Source organism: Geotrypetes seraphini, chromosome 5 (assembly GCF_902459505.1).
Source record: "Geotrypetes seraphini chromosome 5, aGeoSer1.1, whole genome shotgun sequence".
In the NCBI taxonomy this organism is placed as follows: domain Eukaryota; kingdom Metazoa; phylum Chordata; class Amphibia; order Gymnophiona; family Dermophiidae; genus Geotrypetes; species Geotrypetes seraphini.
Genome location: NC_047088.1, coordinates 262,908,614 through 262,929,379, shown reverse-complemented (window position 1 = coordinate 262,929,379; position 20,766 = coordinate 262,908,614). Strand labels below are relative to the sequence as shown.

The following is a 20,766-nucleotide window of genomic DNA, read 5'->3' as shown; positions in this document are numbered from 1 at the left end:
AACCAGTGAGGAGAGATGCCACGCCAATTAAGTAGATTTGGGTGGCGTTCTGAGGTCCCTGATGTGAATGAAAATGATTGGTAAGCCAGAAGTGCGATTGTGGTGGCATATGATTAGTTAATATACAGTGCCTAGAAATGTCTGGGGTCTTAGTTTTACTTAGACATTTCTTTTGAGAGGTGAACCTTCTGCACACAGAGATCTGCTGAGGAGAATGAGGACACATTCTGAGAAGAAGAATGAATGGAGACAGCAGAATTTGGTGCCAGTCATTATAACTCTTTTTTTTCTTAATTATTTGACCATCTGCTGTTAGTTTCTATTTAGAGCATAACAATAGTAAAATGATCAAACAAAAACCAAATACAATAAATGAGAACTTGGAAACAGCAGATTGAAACCTAATGATAGGACTGCCAAGAAACTGTATCAAAAAATATACAATAATTTGGAGGCACTGCAGAACAACCTTATGGCAGAAATAGGATAAGCCCTGAATATGTATAACCTAGAGGAAAGGAGGGACAGGGAGATATGATTCAGACGTTCAAATACTTGAATGGTATTAACATAGAACAAAATCTTTTCCAGAGAAAGGAAAATGGTAAAACCAGAGGACATAATTTGAGGTTGAGGGGTGGTAGATTCAAGAGCAATGTTACGAAATTCTACTTTACGGAGAGGGTGGTGGATGCCTGGAAATCGCTCCCGAGAGAGGTGGTGGAGAAGAAAACAGTGACAGAGTTCAAAGAAGCATGGGATGAACACAGAGGTGTAGATGTAGATGGAGGAGGTCCCCTGGTGGGGCAGCAAAGGAAGAGGTCCAGAATAGGGCTATCAGATGTCTGCGAAAACCTAGGCATGTCCTCTTTTTAGAGGACTGTCTGGGTGCCCGGATAGATGTCCAAAACCTGGCAGTTTGTCCAGGGTTTGGAAAGCCCTGAGCTCGGGGTCATGACTGGGGGGCCTCTGAGCATGTGTGGATGAGACGCAATGATGCCATACACATCCATGTGTTGTTATCATGTCACATCTGCACATGCTTGGAGGCCCTCTCTATAAAAATTGGGTAACCCTAGTCCAGAGTGACTAGGGTATGTGGCACCCGGGGCCTATCATTTTTTGACACACACCCCCCCCCCCCATGTAAAAAAATATTTTTTGTAATGATTATGAAACAGAATAAATTGTCAGAATAGAAACAGGCAGTGAAAATTTTCTCATATTGAACCTCATATATGTAACCATTATTCCTAACATAACATAACATAAATTATGTCTGAATTGTCATGACATCAGAAGTACATATGGAATAGTTGCAGGAGATGCTTGGGACAGTTCTGATTGTGTTAGTTCGGTTTTATGTGTTTTTTGAATAGAAGGGTTTTTATTTCTTTTTTGAAGGTTTTGTAGTCTGTGGTCGAGGTCAATAGGTTGTAGAGTTGGGGGTCGAGTGTTGCAGCTCGAAAGGCTAGGAGGTTGTCGAACAGTTTTTTTTCTTTTGACGTTTTTGGTTGGAGGATGTGTGAATGGTGTGCGAGTTCTCCTATGTCTGGTTGAGGTGGATTGAATTATTTAGCTGAAGAAATTAGTTACCCCCCCCCCCCAATCCACACACATTAATTCTCTTCCATTTTTGTTCCCATTATAAAAAAACACTGATAAGTTCCCAGAAAAAAAATACATTAAAATAAGAAGTGAAAACAAAGGCCCCTACCAATGAGGACATAACATAAGAATAGCCTAACTGGGTCAGACCAGTGGTCCATCATGCCCAGTAGCCCATTCTCATGGTAGCCAATCCAAGTCACTAGTACCTGGTCAAAACCCAAAGAGTAGCAACATTCCATGCTACCGACCCAGGGCAAGCAGACACTTCCATCATGTCTTAATAACAGACTATGGACTTTTCCTCCAGGAATTTGTCCAAATCTTTCTTAAAACCAGCTACGCTATCTGCTTTTACCATAACATCTGGCCACTTCATTTTTAAGTTTAGATCTTTCCTTCCAAACAGAGACCTTGCTAGATGTCAAATACAGCACAAGGTAACTTCACACGGACTTAGCTGTGCAGGAAATGTGAATCTCCTCATACACCTACCATATAGTGCAAAAATGTGCAAAGGCTTGGTTTTTTCTTTCGATCACTACATAGCCTAATACCACACAAGCAGCACTGTTACAAACATATTCTGAAGGTCAATGCTAAGGTTAACAAAGTTTCCTTCCTTGGACCAGAAGGAGATACTGACAAACTACTGGAAGAGATCCCAAAACAACTACCCAGGAACAACACCCAAAGACCCACTCAGTGTGTGAACCAGTTGAGTGGAGTGGACTAACTGGGGAGTGGAAATGGGCCTGGAGTTTGCTCAGCAGAATTTCCCAGACCACCTCTTCCTCTCAACACATTGACACGCTGCCACCACCACCACCTCTAGGAACACCTCACCGGGTAATTCAGCAATGCTTATAAACTTTATAAAACACATTATTATATTTTCTTATGAAGCACATATTTTAACTGAACTCTCTGACATCCTCAGCCTTGCCATTCACAAAAATAGAAGGAAGAAAAGTTCCCATTTCCTGCTGTCTCATGTCCCCGGCCTATACAATATTTTTCTTCTGCAGACCCTTCAAAAGTCTGACCAAATCCTTGATTCACTTGCATTATAAAGTACTGAGGATGCCATCTCTCCCCAATCACAGGTCCTAAAGTCTAAGATTCAGGAAAAACATTTCGATTCGATTCAGCCTGTTGAATTGGTTTTTCGATTCAATTTTCCTGCCCAATTGGGTGTTTTTTTCAAACATCCTGGTGGGTTTATTTTATAGCTTTTTCACCCCCCTTTGGCTTCTCCTAACCACACTAGTGCTGTGGTGTAAATAAAATAAAGAAACAAAAAGGACTTTTCCTTTCTCTGTTAAATCCTAGCTCATGTTTGCGGTTTAACACCAGCTCCGGCAGGATACACATTTCAAATCTGACATATTGTAATCACAAAACAGAAAATAAAATTAGTTTTTCTACCTTGGGTTGTCTGGTTATTTTTTAAATCTTGTTGGGCCAAGGCTCTGGTTGTCTTCTGATAACTTGCTTGCCAGGGTCTCCTTCTTCATTCTTTCTGCATGCTAACTATCCATCTGCTATCTCTGTCCTCCCCGTTTCCCTTCCCTCCCCAGGAAGTCTGGCATCTTTCCTTTTTTCGTCTCCCTCCACAGATCCATCTTTTCTTAACTACCCTTTCATCCAGCATCTCTCCCTCCTTCCCCACCACCCCAGGGCCCACCATCTCTCCCTTTTTTTTCCCAACTACCCTCCTATCCAGTATCTCTATCCCCCCCCCACACCATCCCTTGTGTCCAACTTCTTTCTCTTTCTGTTCCTTCCCTCCCTAAAACCCATGGTCCATCATCTCTCTCCCTCTCCTCTTATGTTCAGACCCATTATTTCTTCCCACCCAAAGTCTGGCATATGCACATCTCTTTGAACCCCCCCTTCCCTCTGTGTACTTCTACATCAGGGCCCCCCTCCCCTGAAGGCCTGTCCAACCCCTTGAAGACATGCATCCCACCCCTGAAGGCCTGCCTGCCTGTCCCCCTTGAAGGCCCGCCTGCCTGTCCCCCTTGAAGGCCTGCCTGCCCCCCCTTGAAGGCCTGCCTGCCTGTACCCCTTGAAGACCTGCCTGCCTGTCCCCCTTGAAGGCCTGTCTCCCCCCTGAAGGCCTGCTGCTGACCTACCCCGAAGGACCGCTCGCCCCCCTGGCCTCCCCGCACCATTTACCTAGAGAAACAGCCTGCAGCAAGATCACGATGCCAGCGATCTTTGCGCTGCTTCGGCGCTGTTTTCTCCGCCACGGTCCCGCCCCTCCTCTGCCAATTACTTCAAGGCCGGGAGCACCTCCTCAGGGCTTGCACCTGGGGCAGCCCGCCTCCCCCCCCCCCTTTGGTATGCCACTGCATAACAGCACTCCTTTGAAGTTGTGGTGCATGGCCCAGCTGTTTGTATGCAAATAGCTAACCTGGGCCTACCTAACCAGGGCATCAAAACCAGATCTCCACCTATGACCTGCTTATTTTATGTAACTTTCCAGGATTAGCGAGAGCCTTTGTGGAGATGACCCGACTTACGGCCAATGCAGATATAGCAGAATAGAAATATTCACCTTGAGAGTAAGGGGTAGGGTGTATGTATATCCTATTCTGCTAGTCAAAGTGTTAACATTAAGATACAGGGGTTTAAAATTATATCACTGCTGTTTGCAGTCCCAAGCATTAGGACGGCTGGATATGTGGCAGATTGGGTTTGGATTGACTGCACCTGAAATGGAGAGGTTGTCAAGGAAATAGGTTAGTATATGCAGACATACTGGCTCCTTTGAAACTGCCAGGCTCCCTGTTCAAGGAGGGCTGTGAGTTTCTGAAAGCTCAGCATCATAAGAGACCAAGACAGCTCTTGGACCCACTGGAGGGTGGTCTTAGGAAAATGACCTCTCACCAAAGGAGATTTAAGACCTGTTCTTAGGCGTTAAATTTGTCTTTTGGTCCGTCTCCAACCAACTGACCAAGTGCATATGAATTATTGAATCTGACTCTATCCAATATGGAGGATTCTATAACAGCTGAAAATCTTTACGACTAAGAGATATTGTATATAGTTTAGTCTGTTGCTAAAGAAACCTTTCACTGTTCAAGAAAGTGCCTCTTTTCACCTTGCGAAGAGTAATGTTTGTTTTTTTAAATTACAGATCTGATAAGGTCTCCCATCATTTTAGAGAGAAAAGGGGAGAGTGGATTGTCAAGTGCAAAAAAAAAGGGGTTACACAGCAAATGAAGAATGCAATTGGTAAATCTCATGCACTGATTTTGTCTCACATCTGCCTCACTTAGCCTGTGAAACAGGGCTAGAAAATCCAAGGAACGAAAGGGGAGGTCTGCATGTGGCACCCCCCAGTGTGGTCCCTTCTCTTACCGTGTTGATCTGATCAATAATACTGGGGTCTCCCAACTCTGCCTTCAGCTCTTCGTACGACTTCTTTGTTTGCTGCACAAAAAGGATGAGAGAGACCGTGAACTTCACCGTGGGGGCAGCTGCCATGCAGGGCAAGACGGAAACATCTGTTTTCACATGCGTGTATATATTTTTGCATATTTCTCTAAATTGTGCATGTACGTTTCATTGGGAGCTGGACATACAGGATGTTTACATATATATATCTGACATTCGTAGGAGGTTGGTCTATTTGTGACCATCTCTTAATTACCCCCATCTAATAATATTAATCTTCAGACCCTCAAAAATGCCACCAGCCACTCAAATATGTTTCATAGTGGTTGGCTTTATACATTAAATCCTCACCGGGTCACTTATAATAGTAAATGTTTTAAATTTGAATGTAATAAATCTTTTGAATCTTCATAATTGATTAATGTAAAGCTAATACTTAGCTTGAGTGGTCAATTCTAAGGGATACATCCCCGACATGTTTCACCCTGGAGGGGTTTCATCAGGGCTACGATCCCTTTGTTAGAACTAATTTCCCACGACACGACCACTATATTCTAATTCCAAAATCATACATATACTGTATATCTGTGCCCACACCAACCCCACCACTTTTCCTCCCAATCGCCAGACAAGGTTCATGAATATGACACACTGAATGCTAAAATTCACAGTTGAACAAAACACACTTAACTATTTGATTGTTAAACTGTAAGTTTTGTGTGAATTTGCCTATCCCATCTCTAAAAGCTGAATGCAACACATCAGTCCCAGATTTCTCACTTGTCGTACAACAACAAAACAAATATATATTCAAATTCTAGTGTCGCCTCTGTAAGAGCAGCACAAAATCCATCCACTGCCAGATTCTGTGAAGCAACCCGAAACCCTGCAAATATACAGCCAATAGACTCTAGGAAAAGAGGAAGTAGTGGATGCTATGGATGGGCCATCATGTTTCTATGTGTCTAACATCTTTAGTTGGGGTAGAGGTGGGCTGTTTTAATGGGGTACTGGGGAGGCAGAATTAGGGACCAGTATTGAGGGATTTCAAGAGCTTGACTCTCAAGATGGCTGGTCTTTTCAGAGGAGGAGCTGCTCTGGACCAGATGCTGTCAAGGCTTTCATTGAGCTATTGGAAAGGGTCAAAAAGAGGGAGCCTGCAATGTCCCACCACCATCAGCATGTCTGGTGTATGGTTTATTTTCTTGAGGTGTGCTACCTGAGCAAAAGAGTCCTCTCTGTCAGTCTGCAATTCCTGCCTTATAATCTTAATGTGTGTGTGTGTGTGTGTTGGGGGGGGGGGGGGTGGGTTGTTCAGCCCACCTTTCCAAATGATGCTTAAAACATCATTAGAATTCAGTTACAACTCCCTGGCCTGAAGAGCTTACTGTCTAAGATGACACATGGCATAGTGGATAAAGCAGGACTAAGCCCTGGGATGGTTTCACACCAGCCCTTGGTTGTATCACTAGGATTCTCCCGTTACAGCTTGGGAAGAGAGCTCCAGAAAGGCTTCCGGCTTTTAGATGTAGACCTTCTCTGCCTCAGAACTGGGAAGCCTGTATTGTCTTGTGGCTCCGTTTTCCCTCCCCCCCCAAAAAAAAAAAAATAATAATAATAATCTGATCCAGTCCTGGCTTTTACCCCAGAAAAAAAAAAGGAATTGATCCCAAAATATCCACAAAGAAGAAAATCCAGAGAAGACCAAAAAAACTCTGTGGAGTGACAATGTTCCTAAATGGACTTTACTTGAAAGTGTCAAAGTTCCAAAGGTACATTGAAATCATCCACATAAAATAATTCCATCCACATAAAAATAAATCATCCACATAAGAGCCTTAAAGGACCTAGTCCGCTAGGGATACAGGACCCAACACGGTCCGCGTTTCGACAAAAAGTCTTCTTCAGGGGTCCCTGGGGTCCTATAAAGGTGAGTACGTGGGAAACAATTGTGTGGTGAACCGGAAGTGAGACAAGCAGTGTCTCACTTCCGGTTCACCACACAATTTTTTACCCCAGCACACACAGGCAATGTAGAAAAAACAGCACTGGATTGGCTTTCCAGGAATATGTGGAACCAACCGGTAAGTTTAGGAAAAGCCTCATCAGCCATTTAAAAGAATATCAAACAGTCTAGGTTTTGGGTTTCCTCCACGAGGCAGATGGCTGCCGAACTCTAGAGCTCTAGCCCTGCTCAACCCCCCCAAGAGGTACAAGAACAAAGGTGAATGTTTTGGGACACTTACATTCCACTTGAAGGGATCCCAGGCCAGGAACCAGCCTGTGAAAGTAGGGGGTTCAAAGCCCTGTTTCACCACGATGATGGGCGTATCAGGGTCTCGGCCGCTCGGGTGGCTCTTGAGGTATTCCTGAGCAGTGATGGCAGCGTCCTTCTTCTCTTTCTCATTTGCATTTTTCCCTATCCAGAAAAACAGCTATAAGGGAAGCAAAAGAGATGAGAAGAAAGCTGGGAGTCATTTTATAATGCACAGAAAGGGCTTTTGTAGATCTAGCACAACCACATCCACGTGAACAAGGTAGACACACAGAAAGTATGCAGCTACTTGCATGTGATCTGCATGCAGGCATTTCAGGAGCTGTATTTTGGGAAGCACGCAGTTAATATTTTATTAGACTTGCTATACCCCTTGGCTTTATAGAAGAACGCAGCAGTGTTTAATCAATCAACTGAAACTAGAAAAGGACTCCCAGCTTGTAATAGGAAACACATAATATCAAGATCACACGTTCCTTAAAATGATTAAAAATTAAAACGGAAAGTTAGAGCACTCACCTATGGGAGAAACCTCAAATGCAATGGCAGAAAAAATGCACTTTTATCAGTCGCTTAAAGCGTTTCATAGATCCTTCTACCCCTAAAAGGCTGAGGATAGAACATTCCACAAGGTCGGAGCCAGGTAGCAGAATGCTCCCTTTCTTGTGGATCTCCAGTGGCCCCAGATAAATCAGGAACCACAAGTTCGAATTCAGCTGTTGACCTCAGAACCAGAGAATGAGACGGGGACAGACTGTCTCCATCCCTGCGGATAACTATGAGAAACCATCTTATGTCATTCTTCAGTGTATCTCATCTTTGGTCCTTCTACACCAGCATTCTTCAAAGCAAGGCTTGAGGGTCAGTGGCTGGGCCCTTTCATACTCGGATTCTTCCCTCTCTCCTTAAAGAATTACACGGAGATGGTTTTCCACAGTTAACCGTGGGGACAGGGACAAATTCTGTCCCCGTGTCAGTCTCTACTCAAAACCCTCCCAGGCACATATGATATCACTACCTCAGCAAGGGAGGGAGGGGTCTTATCATAAAAGGCTCTATGGATAAAACCAAAAGCGTGTAGATGAAGAGGGGAGGATACACGATCAAAACAGGATACAACGTTCTACCTGGAAGGAAGCATTCTACAAAGGGTTACCACATGTCCGATTTCCCCTCCTTTTGAGGTTATGTCCAGGGGTCCGGATGGCTTTTCAAAACCCAGCAATCGCGGCAGGCAGGAGGCAATCTGCGCATGCCCGACCAAAGCAGGCAGCGGGGGGTGGAGCTAGGGCAGGACTGAGGCGGAGATTGTCAGGACTGGGGGGTGGGTCTAGGGTGACAGGATTTTACAGTCGTAAAATCTGACAACCCTAATTCTATATGGTTTGCAATTTCTTCATATTTATTTAACATTTATATTAACTTGGCAGGAAGCAAAATACATAAAATACCTTTCAAATAGAACTATTTCAAAAATACATTCAAGGAAATGAATAAAAGACAAAAAAGTAATACACATCAATGTATCCAAAACGAACTTAGATGTATTTTTTGATTAGGCCCCTCTGTTTTTAAGTCAATGAAATTTGAAAATGAAATACGACTTCAATTTGACCCATATGTAGCACCAAAACTGCTTCACATTTGGGCAAATGTACAACATAGGTTGCAGAGTCCAGATCTACTCCTCTGCAACCTAGACACTTTGTACGGTGTCCAGAGAGCACGATGGGCAACATAAAACAAAGATTGACTAATGGAAGCTGATAAAAGGTTGGTCCAGGTACTTTTCTAATTGGGTTGACCCTACTCTTCCATTTGGGTCGGTCTCCTCCTAAATGCCTTTCCAGGTTTGTCTTTCTATTTTCTCTTGTTCTGTCTGGTGCTGGTCTTTCTTTTTTCAGCTCTGCCTCTATGATTTCATCCTCATTCTTTCTTTCACGCTTTTCTCTCTACTGGCTTCTGTCAGCTCCTTCTCATCCTCTTGCCTCATCTTGTTTTTCTTCTTCCCCAGTCTATTATTCTCCCATCCTAGTTCCCTGATCTCATCCTCTCAACCCTTATCTATCCTCCACTGCCTCTTGTCCCCTCACTAGCCCCAGCTCCGTCCCAGTCTCTCCTTCCTTTCCTTGTCGCCAGGCTATTCTGTCTTCCTACCCTCTACCCCATCTCCTCTTGCCTGTCTTTGACCATATTAACTCCATTTCCACCCTCACTCAACCCCTTCAGAGACCTGTCTCCTTCCATCCATGCGCATTATCCCCCTTCTCCCTCCTCCCCTTTCATCCATGTTCAGCATGCCCTCTTCTCTTCCCTTCCGTTCGTGTGTTGCATTCCCCCCCCCTCTTCTATTCATGTCACACTACCTCCCTCGCCAAAGACAAGCTAATGGAGTCAAATTGGCTGAAGATAAGAGGGGGAAAATGGGCCTTTGGGGTGCCCCAAGATATCTCTTTGTCCCCCTTCTGGTAATTATGGAGGTGACGTGATGGCTTAGCCAAAAATAACCCTTCCCCCAAAACAAAAACAACTGCAGCAGTTCTAAAGATCAATGAGGGCAGATCTGGCCAGCAGCAAAAGGAGAAGCTCTCACTGGCAAACCTTCCAAAGCAGAGGATATAGCTGTGTTACTTACAGGGAGACATGTGCCCCAGGTCAGCACCTAATGGCAAACCTAGATAAAGCAGCAGCCGCCACACACTTTATCATTACCTCTCAATGTCCTGATCTGCTCTGTATTTTCCTGTGCGTACTTCTGACAAGAAAAAGAGAGCGCAGAGCAGAGCCCGCTGCCTGGGCATTCTGTACGACCCAGCCAGTGCAGTTCCCTCTGAAACACACTTGGGGGCAGCACTGGCCATGCCAATCAAATGTGTGGCCAGGATTCTGCCATATCAGGGTGTGTGAGAGAACGTGGAGCAGTTCAGGATGCAGGTTTTTTTTCAATTTTATTATTATTTACTTCACATTTTTTCAGAAAACATATTTATCCTACTATATTTTTTCGCTTATTATGCAGGTAGACACTCTTTTTTTCATGCATTTACACTAAGCCCCTCCTTTACTAATGCGTAGGGCGGGTTTTAGCGCCGGCAGCGGCGGTAACTGCTCTGATGCTCATGTGAGCGTTGGAGCAGTTACCGCCGCTGCCGGTGCTAAAACCTGCGCTACACGTTAGTAAAGGAGGGGGCTTATGATTTTTCAAATTATCAGGCCCCTCTTTTTTTTTTTTTTTTATAGTTTCACAACATGTTCGGTGGTTTTCAGGTGCAATCTTTTTTCTTCATTTTCTTCCTTTTTTTTTTTTTTTTCTTTTACAGTACTCCCCCCAAATTTGCGGGGGTTCCATTCCAGGAACTCCCGCAAATTTCAAAAACCTGCAAATGCGGTTTTTCGCCTGTCAAAAGGCAGGGGAGGCAGGAGAGGGTAGCTGGAGCGCCAGCGGGTGACGAAAACCACTCGCGGGTCTGCTCCGACCGCTTCTTTTCTTCCTTTGACACACAGCTCCTGATTGGTGTAGCCTGACTTTACTACAGGAAGAGGCGGTCGGAACAGACCGCGAATGAGCAAGTCTGCGATTCGCGAACCACAAATTTGCGGAGGAACACATGTACTTTTGGGTATCTTAGTCTTTCTCCATGGCAAGATTCTGTCCCCAAAATTGATTCTGGCACCTATAACAGCCGTTATCAGTCATTAACACAGATAATGGTGCTCTTATTAATTCATTTGCCCAGTTCATCTTTTTAATTAGAAAAAGATTGTTTTGCCATGTTTATAGTGTAGACATTGAACCACATGGGGGAGAGGTGCTGGGCCCCCCCAGGCTCTCAGGCACCTGATCTGTAAATGTAATTGACAACCTATAATCGCAATTAAATATTTTAAACAATCTGCAATCGGTGTTACAGTACTTAAAAGTATTACTGTAGTGGATGGACGAGCTGATCTTCTAGTCATTTAATAGGCTGTTGTCTTACTCAGTAGCATATTAAGTGGGGGAACGACACCTCTCTGCCTCACCACACCATGCCATACTCCCCATCCATACTCCCCACCCTGTACCTCTGTAGATCTTCGGTAGAGCATGCAACTTCTCTTGCTTGGTGCTTGCGCCAGTCTGGTTCCCCTCTGAATCACTTTCAGGTCATGGGGCCAGGAAGTGACATCAGTAGACCCGGAGGGGATGCCCTGGTCGCCAAGTAAGTCATTGACATAAGCACTAATACCGCAGAATTGTATGGTTGACAGTAATAGAACATAGGAGACTGCGCTAAGCCTTGAGGGACCCCACCCTAGTCCATTGTTTCGCAGCTCGGTCCTGGCCCTTTCGCCAGTCAGGTTTTCAGGATAGCCACAAGGAATATGCATAAAGCTGATTTGCATAAACTGCCTCCCTTATTTGCAAATTTCTTTCATGCATATTCATTGTGGACATCCTGAAAAATCTGGTGAGGGGGTTACTCCTTGACTGAGCTGAGAAACACTGGACTAGGACATCCTCCAATGCTTGCACAATTACTGCATTTCAAAGCAGCTGTTAGGCTTGTGCATAGACAAACTATTTGGCCTTCATAAAATAGACTGGCCTTAGAAAATGACCCTCTCTGGCTTAAATTTCTCCGTTTCCCTCATAGTCCCTCTCACCTGATCCCACGTATCCAGCAGAAACAACTCATCTTCCTCCAGATCATCTTGGTTGAAATCTGTGATTTCGGTTGCAATGAACTTTCCTGTCTTATTGGAACACTCAAAGAGGCGTGGGGTGACATCTTGACTTTCCTCCTGTAACCTTAGAGTGGAAGAGGAGCAGAGTAGGTCAGCAGAGCTTCCTAAACCTGTCTCAGGGACCCCCACAGAAGGATTTTCTGGATAGACCAGAGCACAGCAGTATGTGAGTAACCGGTAGATGAAAGGAAGTGAGGGGGAGGGGAGAGGGGGGTTTAATGTTGACTCAATCATATGGAATCAATAGACAAAAGAGGGGAAAATATTTAGCTTCCAAGAAAGTAGGGGTGAACAGTGGGGTAGTAAGTTGGAGAGGGGGGGGGGCGGTCCACCTTGGGTACCATCTTGGTGAGGGTGCCAGCACCCATCCTCCTTTCCAAGCCCCTTGAACTTGCTGCCCACATCGGTGTCGGCTTTCTCTGACGTCACTTCTGGGTGCCACACCTAGGAAGTGACGTCAGAGGGAGAGCTACTAGAAAATGAAAGAAGTACAGGGGAAGGGAAGGGGCATATGCGCGGCAGAGGAGGTTGGGAAGGAGTGAGAGGGGGCACCACTCACCCTTGCTACACCACTGGGGGTTAACCCCTGTAACTATCCTACCATTACGGAAAGAGTGGAGACTGGTTATTCCAATAACAGCCTCAGTAACTCTGATGGCTTATTGGGTGATTAAAAACTTTTTTTTTTTTTTTTTGGGGGGGGGGGGTAGGTAGGCATTGTAACACTGTAAGCACTGAACAGCAACCCTGCCAAGCAATTTAAACAGGAACAGAGGAGGGACTGGTTAAAATATATGGTGGGATGCTGGCGTGGCGAATTGACCTGTTCAACTGCCTAAAGTAGTAGAGAACCAGGGAAGAAGACTTTCAACTGGATGGGCTTCATCTGCCAACATCTACTGCATTGCTCATACATTGCAAGACATGCTCAGACACTTTCCTGACATTACACATTCCCTCACTGCCTTCCATGGATCTCCCAGAATTATACATTTACACCTGGCATAGTTAGGAGCATAATCAAAACATAAAGCTGTCCAAAAAATTACCTAAGTCAGCACTTGGCCTTCTTAATCACTAGGACGTTCAAGTGCCGATTTTTAAAAACGGTTTCCTGGACATCTACCAAGGCATTTTGTCCAGAATTCTACGGGGAGGCGTGCTTTGGGCATGATTTGGGGATGCCTAACTTGGGCATCTTTCGGCGATAATCAAACTTTTCCCAAGATGTCCTCGATGGAACTTAGATGTTTTGAGCTAGACCTAGTTTAGAAGCGTCTAAGTGCTACAAAGGTACCTAAACTAAATACATAAAGGTATGACTGACCCCCCCTCCCACCCCTCAAAAATCTGAATGAAAGCATACATACCTATCTCTAGAACAGTAGCACATTGTGGGAAAGCCTAGTAAGAACATAATAATTGCCGCTGCTGGGTCAGACCAGTGGTCCATCGTGCCCAGCAGTCTGCTCCCGCGGTAGCCCGTAGGTCAAAGACCAGTGCCCTGAGTCTAGCCTTACCTGCGTACGTTCCGGTTCAGCAGGAACTTGTCCAACTTTGTCTTGAATCCCTGGAGGATGTTTTCCCCTATAACAGCCTCCGGAAGAACGTTCCAGTTTTCTACCACTCTCTTGGTGAAGAAGAACTTCCTTATGTTTGTATGGAATCTAACCCCTTTCAATTTTAGAGAGTGCCCTCTCGTTCTCCCTACCTTGGAGATGGTGAACAGTATGTCTTTATCTACTAAGTCTATTCCTTTCAGTATCTTGAATGTTTCGATCATGTCCCCTCTCAGTCTCCTCTTCTCAAGGGAGAAGAGGCCCAGTTTCTCTAATCTCTCGCCGTACGGCAACTTCTCCAGCACCTTAACCATTTTAGTTGCCCATTTTAGTCGCTGTCTTAAGTAGCCTGGTGGATGGGCTAGTGATCCATAAAGAAGAGGACCCAGGCCCATAAGCTACTCTAACTGCTATAAGGAGGTTCTTCTTCACCCAGAGAATGGTAGAAAACTGGAACGCTCTTCCGGAGTCTGTTGTAGGGGAAAACACCCTCCAGGGTTTCATGACTAAGATGGACAAGTTCCTGCTAAACTGGGACGTATACAGGTGAGACTGGACTCATTTAGAACACTGGTCTTTGACCTGGAGGCCATCGCGTGAGCGGATTGCTGGGTACGATGGACCACTGGTCTGACCCAGCAGCAGCAATTCTTATGTTCTTATGGTGGAAAGTGTGAGGCCACCAAAACCCACTATACTTCTGCATAGGTACTATTAGCAGCCATAAGGGCTATTGGGATGGTAGACAAGTAGGTCTATTAGGTTTGGGGGCAGTTTTTGAGGGAGAGAGATGGAGAGCGCACAAGGATGGTAAGTAAACCAGGGAAGAGGCTCCTTCTCCTCACAGGTGAAACATTTCTAATCCTCCTCCCCCCCCCCCCCCCCACTCACCTGTCCAAACTTCCCTGGATCACTAGCAGTCGTGAGCGTGGGACACTCGGAAGGAGAGGGCCCGACACTGGTCAGAAGCAGACGGCCTTAATTGCTGCTGTTGCTAGTGATCCAGGCATATTTGGAAGGCTGGGGGGGGGGGGCGCTGGACAAATTGTGGAGGGGAGGGGAGGGAGCTGTGCTAGATCTGGATAGGGTAGAGGGAGAGAAGGAGCTAGGGGGAGGGGGGGACATGAGGATGTGCTGGATTTTGTTTGTTTTTTTACGGAGCTTGGTGCCTACTGCCACCTATAAAATTGGCACGTTAGAGAATGCCAGGCCTTGGTGCCACTGAAGATCTCTGGAATCAGCATTTCTCCAGTGCCTTAGATTGAATAGCAGATGCTGCTGCTTTGATGAATATCTAGTTTGCAACATGTGTTACCCGCAGAGGATAGAAATTTTTTTAAAATAAATACCAGCTCCCGTATGACTAATTTTATTATGATGTGTTAAACTGAGCTTTTCTGTCACTCAAGTCCCTCTTTTTGCTTCGTATTGTTTGAGCATTTTGCATCTCTTTTGTGTTTATGAAAAAAAGCAGGTTACAGTATATGAAGAGAGAAACGTGGTTCTTTGAGAAGCTGCTTCCCTGGGCAGCTGGTCAGTCCTTTCTCCACCCTCATTTTGGATGCTGGGGGTTGGGATGCCAACTCATCCCTCGTCTCAGGCAGCAGATTGCCTTGAGCCGCTCCCTGGTCCTAAGGGTTGAATGTTCTGTTGACCAAGACGTCCAACTAGGCGATTTTCCAAAAAATAGATCTTTTTAGACATCTAGCGATTCAGCTTTCAAAACCAGACGTTTCTATGCTTTCCAACTTTGGATGTTTTGCAGGAAACGTCCAAGTTGGGCTTAGACGTCCTTTTTGAAAATGGCCCTCAATGTTTCCCTTTAAGGTCACCATATAGCTCCAGAAAAAAAAAGAGGACGGATTGAGACATCTGGGTTTTACTTCCATTTCTTTCAATAGAAGTGAAACCCTGATGTCTCAATCCGTCCTCTTTTTTCTGGAGCAATATGGGAACCCCCTACTCGTTACCCTTCACTAAGGCTTGCTGTTACCACGTAATAGTATCATCATTCCATTAGTCATTAACCAAACTTACATGCCTGAAGTCCCCTAGTTATAAAGGATGAATCGCTAAAAGCCTCCCCCTCTTCCCCAGGTGGATCTCAGGTTCCAGACCTGGGCTTTCCACTGGCTCACCTTTTGTTGTTGGCATACTGGGACTTTCCACCAAGAGCCGCCCAGAATTCATTGGGCTCCTGCCCCTCGGCTATTACCACCTTTTCGCCTCTGGAGATAAAGTCTGTCACGTATTTGGCCATCTCCCTCTCATCACCACTGCAGCCCTGTGAAACAAAAAGGAAGTCATATGAACATAAGAACTGTCATTCTGGGACAGACCGAAGGTCCATTAATCCCAGTATTCTGTTTCCAACAGTGGCCAACCCAGGACACAAGTATCTGGCAAAACCCCAAATATTAGCAACATTTCAGAGCTGAGATTGTGACATCATAATGTCTCATTCCACCAATGCCTAAGAGCCAGCCTCATCAGTGATGTCACAACGGCTTGATTGTCCTATACTTGGCTCACATAAGAGTTGCCGTACTGGGACAAACCAAAAAGTCCATCAAGCCCAGAATCCTGTTTCCAAAGTAGCCAAACCAGGTCCCGTGTACCTGGCAAGATCCCTAAAAGTAAAATATACTGCTTATCATTGGAATATGCAGTAGATTTCCCAAAGTCCATCTTATGGACCTTTTTATTAAGGAAATTAGCCACACCTTTTTTAAACTCTGCTAAGCTGACTGCCTTCACCACATTCTCCAGCAACAAATTCCAGGGTTTAATTACAATATTTGCTCCAGTTTGTTTTAAATCTACTACTTAGTAGCTTCATAGAATGCCCCCTAGTCCTAATATTTTTAGAACGAGTGAGCAAGCGACTCACATCTACCCTTTCCACTCCACTCAGTCTTTTGTCCAGGCTAAAGAGCCCTGTTTGCTATAGCCATTCCTCATAGGGGAAGTCTTCCCATCCTTTTTAGCATTTTCATCGCCCTTCCCTGTACCTTTTATAATTCCCATATATCTTTTTTGAGATGCGGTGACCAGAATTGCACACAGTATTTGAGATGTGGCCACACCACGGAGCAATACAAGGGCATTATGAATTGTACGTCACTCTGACATTATTTGAAGGGTGATATATCAAGCATTTTAACCCTTTCAGGACCATAAGGATCGTAGGCCAATTTTTGTGGTTTTGACGACATTTTTATGGTAAAAAGGGCTTGCAGATGCCAAAAAATTGATTTTTTTTTGTGAAATATCATTATTTTTATTTAAAAAAATCAAGCTTCTGGCTTATGGACAGTGTGGCAAGTGAATCTTCTCGTCAATCTGGCAACGACGCTAATGAATGAATGTCGGAACCAGTTTGTTTACATAAAGGCAGTATCATATGGAATCCGTACATATCAAATTTAGAACTGTAGACTATCCCAATCAAAATTTATAGGATTTTAAAGTTATGGGACAAATATGTCCCTTGGTCCTGAAAGGGTTAAACTTTTAAACCATTCTCTTCTTTGTTGTCCATTCCTTTCCTAATAATTCCTAACATTCTACAGTTGACTCCGCCTAAGTTGCACGTCGGTTAAGCACATGCTCCGGTTATCCGCACCCTATCAGCACGGTCCTGTTTTTTTTACATTAAAGTCAATGGACATAAACTCCGGATATTTTCACTTCTGATAAGCACTGATGTCATAGGTCCCACCTCTATTCTCTAACGTTACGTTGACTCCGGTTAAATGCAATCACAAGTCCCCTGTATTTATTGTACCGTATTTACTATCCCCCCACCACCCTCCCAAGAACATCACAGTATTGTGAGCCATCCTAGGCAACAAGTAGACAGGAGACCTACGCCAGCACGCCGCGCACTCACCAGCACCTTCCTCTCATCACTTCTTGCCGTTGCTGCCATCACCCCAGGTAGCTGCCGATAATGGCTAAACGACTGCCTGACTATAAAGTGGTATTCCGTTTAAGCATACGTGGCGGTCCAGTCCAGAGGCCTTGCACTTAAGCGGAGTTGACTATATTTGTTTTCTTAGCCACGCACGCCACGCCACGCACTGAGCTAAGGGTTTCAACGTATCCTCAATGATGACAGCACCTAGATCCTTTGCCTGGTGGTAAAATCTCACGTGGAACACTGCATCATGTAGATACGAGGGGGTGCTGAAAAGTTCTCAGCCCAACCAAGAAGAGAATGACGCGGATACGGTTCAATCAATGATCTGAAACAGTGTCAAAAACAGAGAATGTCATTTCTGCAAACTGGCACTTAAGGAAATAAGATAACACTCTTTTGAGCCATGGTGGCATAATAACGCTCAGAATTTAGGAAGTTGGTTGGTTGGTTGTAGTGCTGCCCGATTCAGGGAAAAATATTTGATTTGATTTGATTTGATTCAGCCTATTGAATTGATTTTTCAATTCGATTTTCCTGCCCAATTGGGTGTTTTTTTTTAAACATCCTGGTGGGTTTATTTTATAGCCTCTTCACCCCTTTTGCCTTCTCCTAACCACACAATAAACAAACAAAAAAGACTTTTCCTCTCTCTGTTAAATCCTATGTTTGCGGTCTAACACCAGCTCTGGCAGGATACACGTTTCAAATCTAACATATTGTAATCACAAAACGGAAAATAAAATTATTTTTTCTACCTTTTGTTGTCTGGTCATTATTCAAATCTTGTCGGTCCCAGGCTCTGGTTGTCTTCTGATAACTTGCTTGCCAGGGTCTCCTTCTTTCTTCTTTCTCCCTGCTAACCATCCATTTGCCATCTCTGTCCTCGCCTTCCGTTTCCCTTCCCTCCCCCGGAGGTCTGGCATATTTCCTTTTTTTAATCTCCCTCCACAGATCCACCTTTTCTTAACTACCCTTTCATCCAGCATCTCTCACTCCTTCACCACCCCAGGGTCCACCATCTCTCCCTTTCTTTTCCCAACTACCCTCCTATCCAATATCTCTATCCCCCTCTCCACACCATCCCTTGTGTCCAACTTCTTTCCCTTTCTGATTCTTCCCTCCCTAAATCCCATTGTCCACCATCTCTCTCCCTCTCCTCTATTTTTAGACTCATTATTTCTTCCCCCAAAGTCCGGCATATGCACGTCTCTTTGAACCCCCCATTCCCTCCCTACCTTCGTGTACTTCTACACCATTGCCCCCCTCCCCTGAAGGTCTGTCCCCCCCTGAAGGCCTGTGTCACCATCCCTGAAGGCCTGCACCACCACCCTTAAAGAACTGCACCCCCCCCCCCCCGAAGGACTGCACCCCTCCCCCTCCCAAAGGACTGCACACATATCCTCCCCTCCGAAAGGCCTGTGTGTTCCCCCTGAACTCCCGTGCATCCATTTACCTAATTTCATTAGCATGCAGCTTGCAGAGAGGATCGCTGGTGCTAGCGATCTTTGCAAGCTGCCATAGGCCTTCGGAGCTGTTTCCTCTGCAACGATCCTGCCTCTGACTTCAGAGGAGGGGCGGGACCACGGCAGAGGGAAGACAGCTCCAAAGGCCTATGGCCGCTTGCAAAGATCGCTAGCATGGGTGATCCTCTCTGCAGGCTGCTCTGCTAATGAAATTAGGTAAAGTGGATGCGTGGGAGGCCAGGGGGGAAGCCGGACACCAGCACTTCCTGACTGACCCTCCCCCCCCCCACGCCGCTTCTGCTTTAGGGAGTGAGGGGGGAGACCGATTTTTTTATTCTTTTAAATCAATTCTAATCGATTCACCCAAAGTGAATCAGTGAATCGATTTGGATCAGGCAGCATTAGTTGGTTGTAGCACTCCCTGGTATAGTTCAGGTTCCTCTTTTCCGTGCGCATCACTTTGTACTTGCTCACATTAAATGTCATCTGCCATTTTGATGCCCAGTCTCGCAAGGTCCTCTTCTAATTTGTCACCATTGTGTTCCCATCTCTAGATCATTGATAAATATGTTAAAAAGCAGCGGTCCCAGCACAGACTCCTGGGGATCCTCCACTATTTGCCCATTTAAACCCACTCTCTGTTTTCTCTCTTTCAACCAGTTCTCAATCCATAACAGGATGTTATCTCCTATCCCAGGACTTTCTAATGTCCTCAGAAGTCTTTCATGAGGTATTTTGTCAAATGCCTTTTGAAAATTTAGATAAACAATATCGGCCAGCTCAACTTTCACCCCTTCAAAGATTGCTGAGGCAAGATTTCCCATTTTGGCTTTCTCTCATTAATCCATGCTTATCTATATATCTGTCATTTTGTTCTTCATAATAGTCTCTACCATTTTGCCCAGCACTGATGTCAGACTAACCTGGATCACCTCAGGAACACTTTTTAAATAATGGCATCAATACAAGAAAATGCAGTAGCCCAGCCTGTTGCCCCATAACCTCCCATTGTGTTGCAGGGATCAGGTCTCAGATAGAGAGCTGCACAGGAACTGGACTAACAGGAATCCTGCATAACCCAAGGGGATCCCGCAGGGTTCCCCCCCTTGGTCCATGGAGATCCCGGGATCCCATGGGGATGGAGGCACCTCAACCAGCTCCCATAAGTGTGTTAACTCAGCAGCGCCTCCTTCTTTCTGCCCTCCAGCCACATTCACCCTGCCACAAAGCCACATACAGCGCTACCAGTATGCCACCTGCAGCTGACCCGGAAGCCTTCCCTCCAATGTCAGAGCTGATGTCACAGGGAAGGCTTCCAGGTCAGCCACAAGCAACGTGCAGGAACTACTGCCCATGGCCCTGCGAGGAAGCAAGTGCGGCTGGAAGGCAGGAAGAAGGAGGCCCACTTGGATGGCTCTGGTACATACCCATGGCAGGGGGTATGTACTTGAGCTACAGGAGGGAGGGAGGGATCGAGGGCATGGGGACAATGAAGGGAGAGAGAGAGGACATGAACGTGGGACAAAGGAGGAAGGGGGAAGAAGTGCATTGGGACATGGGAAAAGCATGAACTTGGGACATTTACTGTAAGGAAGAAAGGAGTGGGGGGGAATGAACATGGGACATAGAAGGGAGGGAGGGAAATGCATTTGGCCACAGAAGGAAGGGGGCATGAACTTGGGGCATAGGACGGAGGGTAGGAGGGAAAGAGATGCTGAGGTGGGGGAGGGAATAGAAAGGGAGAATTGTTGGGCATGATTGTGTGAATGAGAGGGAAAGAGAGATGGTGCAGATGGGGAAAAGAAG

At 45.4% G+C, this 20,766-nt stretch overlaps 1 protein-coding gene across 5 annotated transcripts in view; it reads right to left on the bottom strand.

Moving 5' to 3' along the window:
- Positions 1–20,766, bottom strand: part of VIL1 (villin 1) — an 86,200-nt gene that overhangs the window by 6,558 nt on the left and 58,876 nt on the right. For all 5 annotated transcript variants that reach the window (XM_033945724.1, XM_033945729.1, XM_033945725.1 and 2 more), the window contains 4 exons: positions 15,714–15,859; positions 11,936–12,080; positions 7,260–7,448; positions 4,978–5,049 (listed from right to left, as the gene is read on the bottom strand). In XM_033945724.1, coding sequence (XP_033801615.1) covers positions 4,978–5,049; positions 7,260–7,448; positions 11,936–12,080; positions 15,714–15,859 — 552 coding nt within the window. The remainder of the gene's footprint in view (positions 1–4,977; positions 5,050–7,259; positions 7,449–11,935; positions 12,081–15,713; positions 15,860–20,766) is intronic.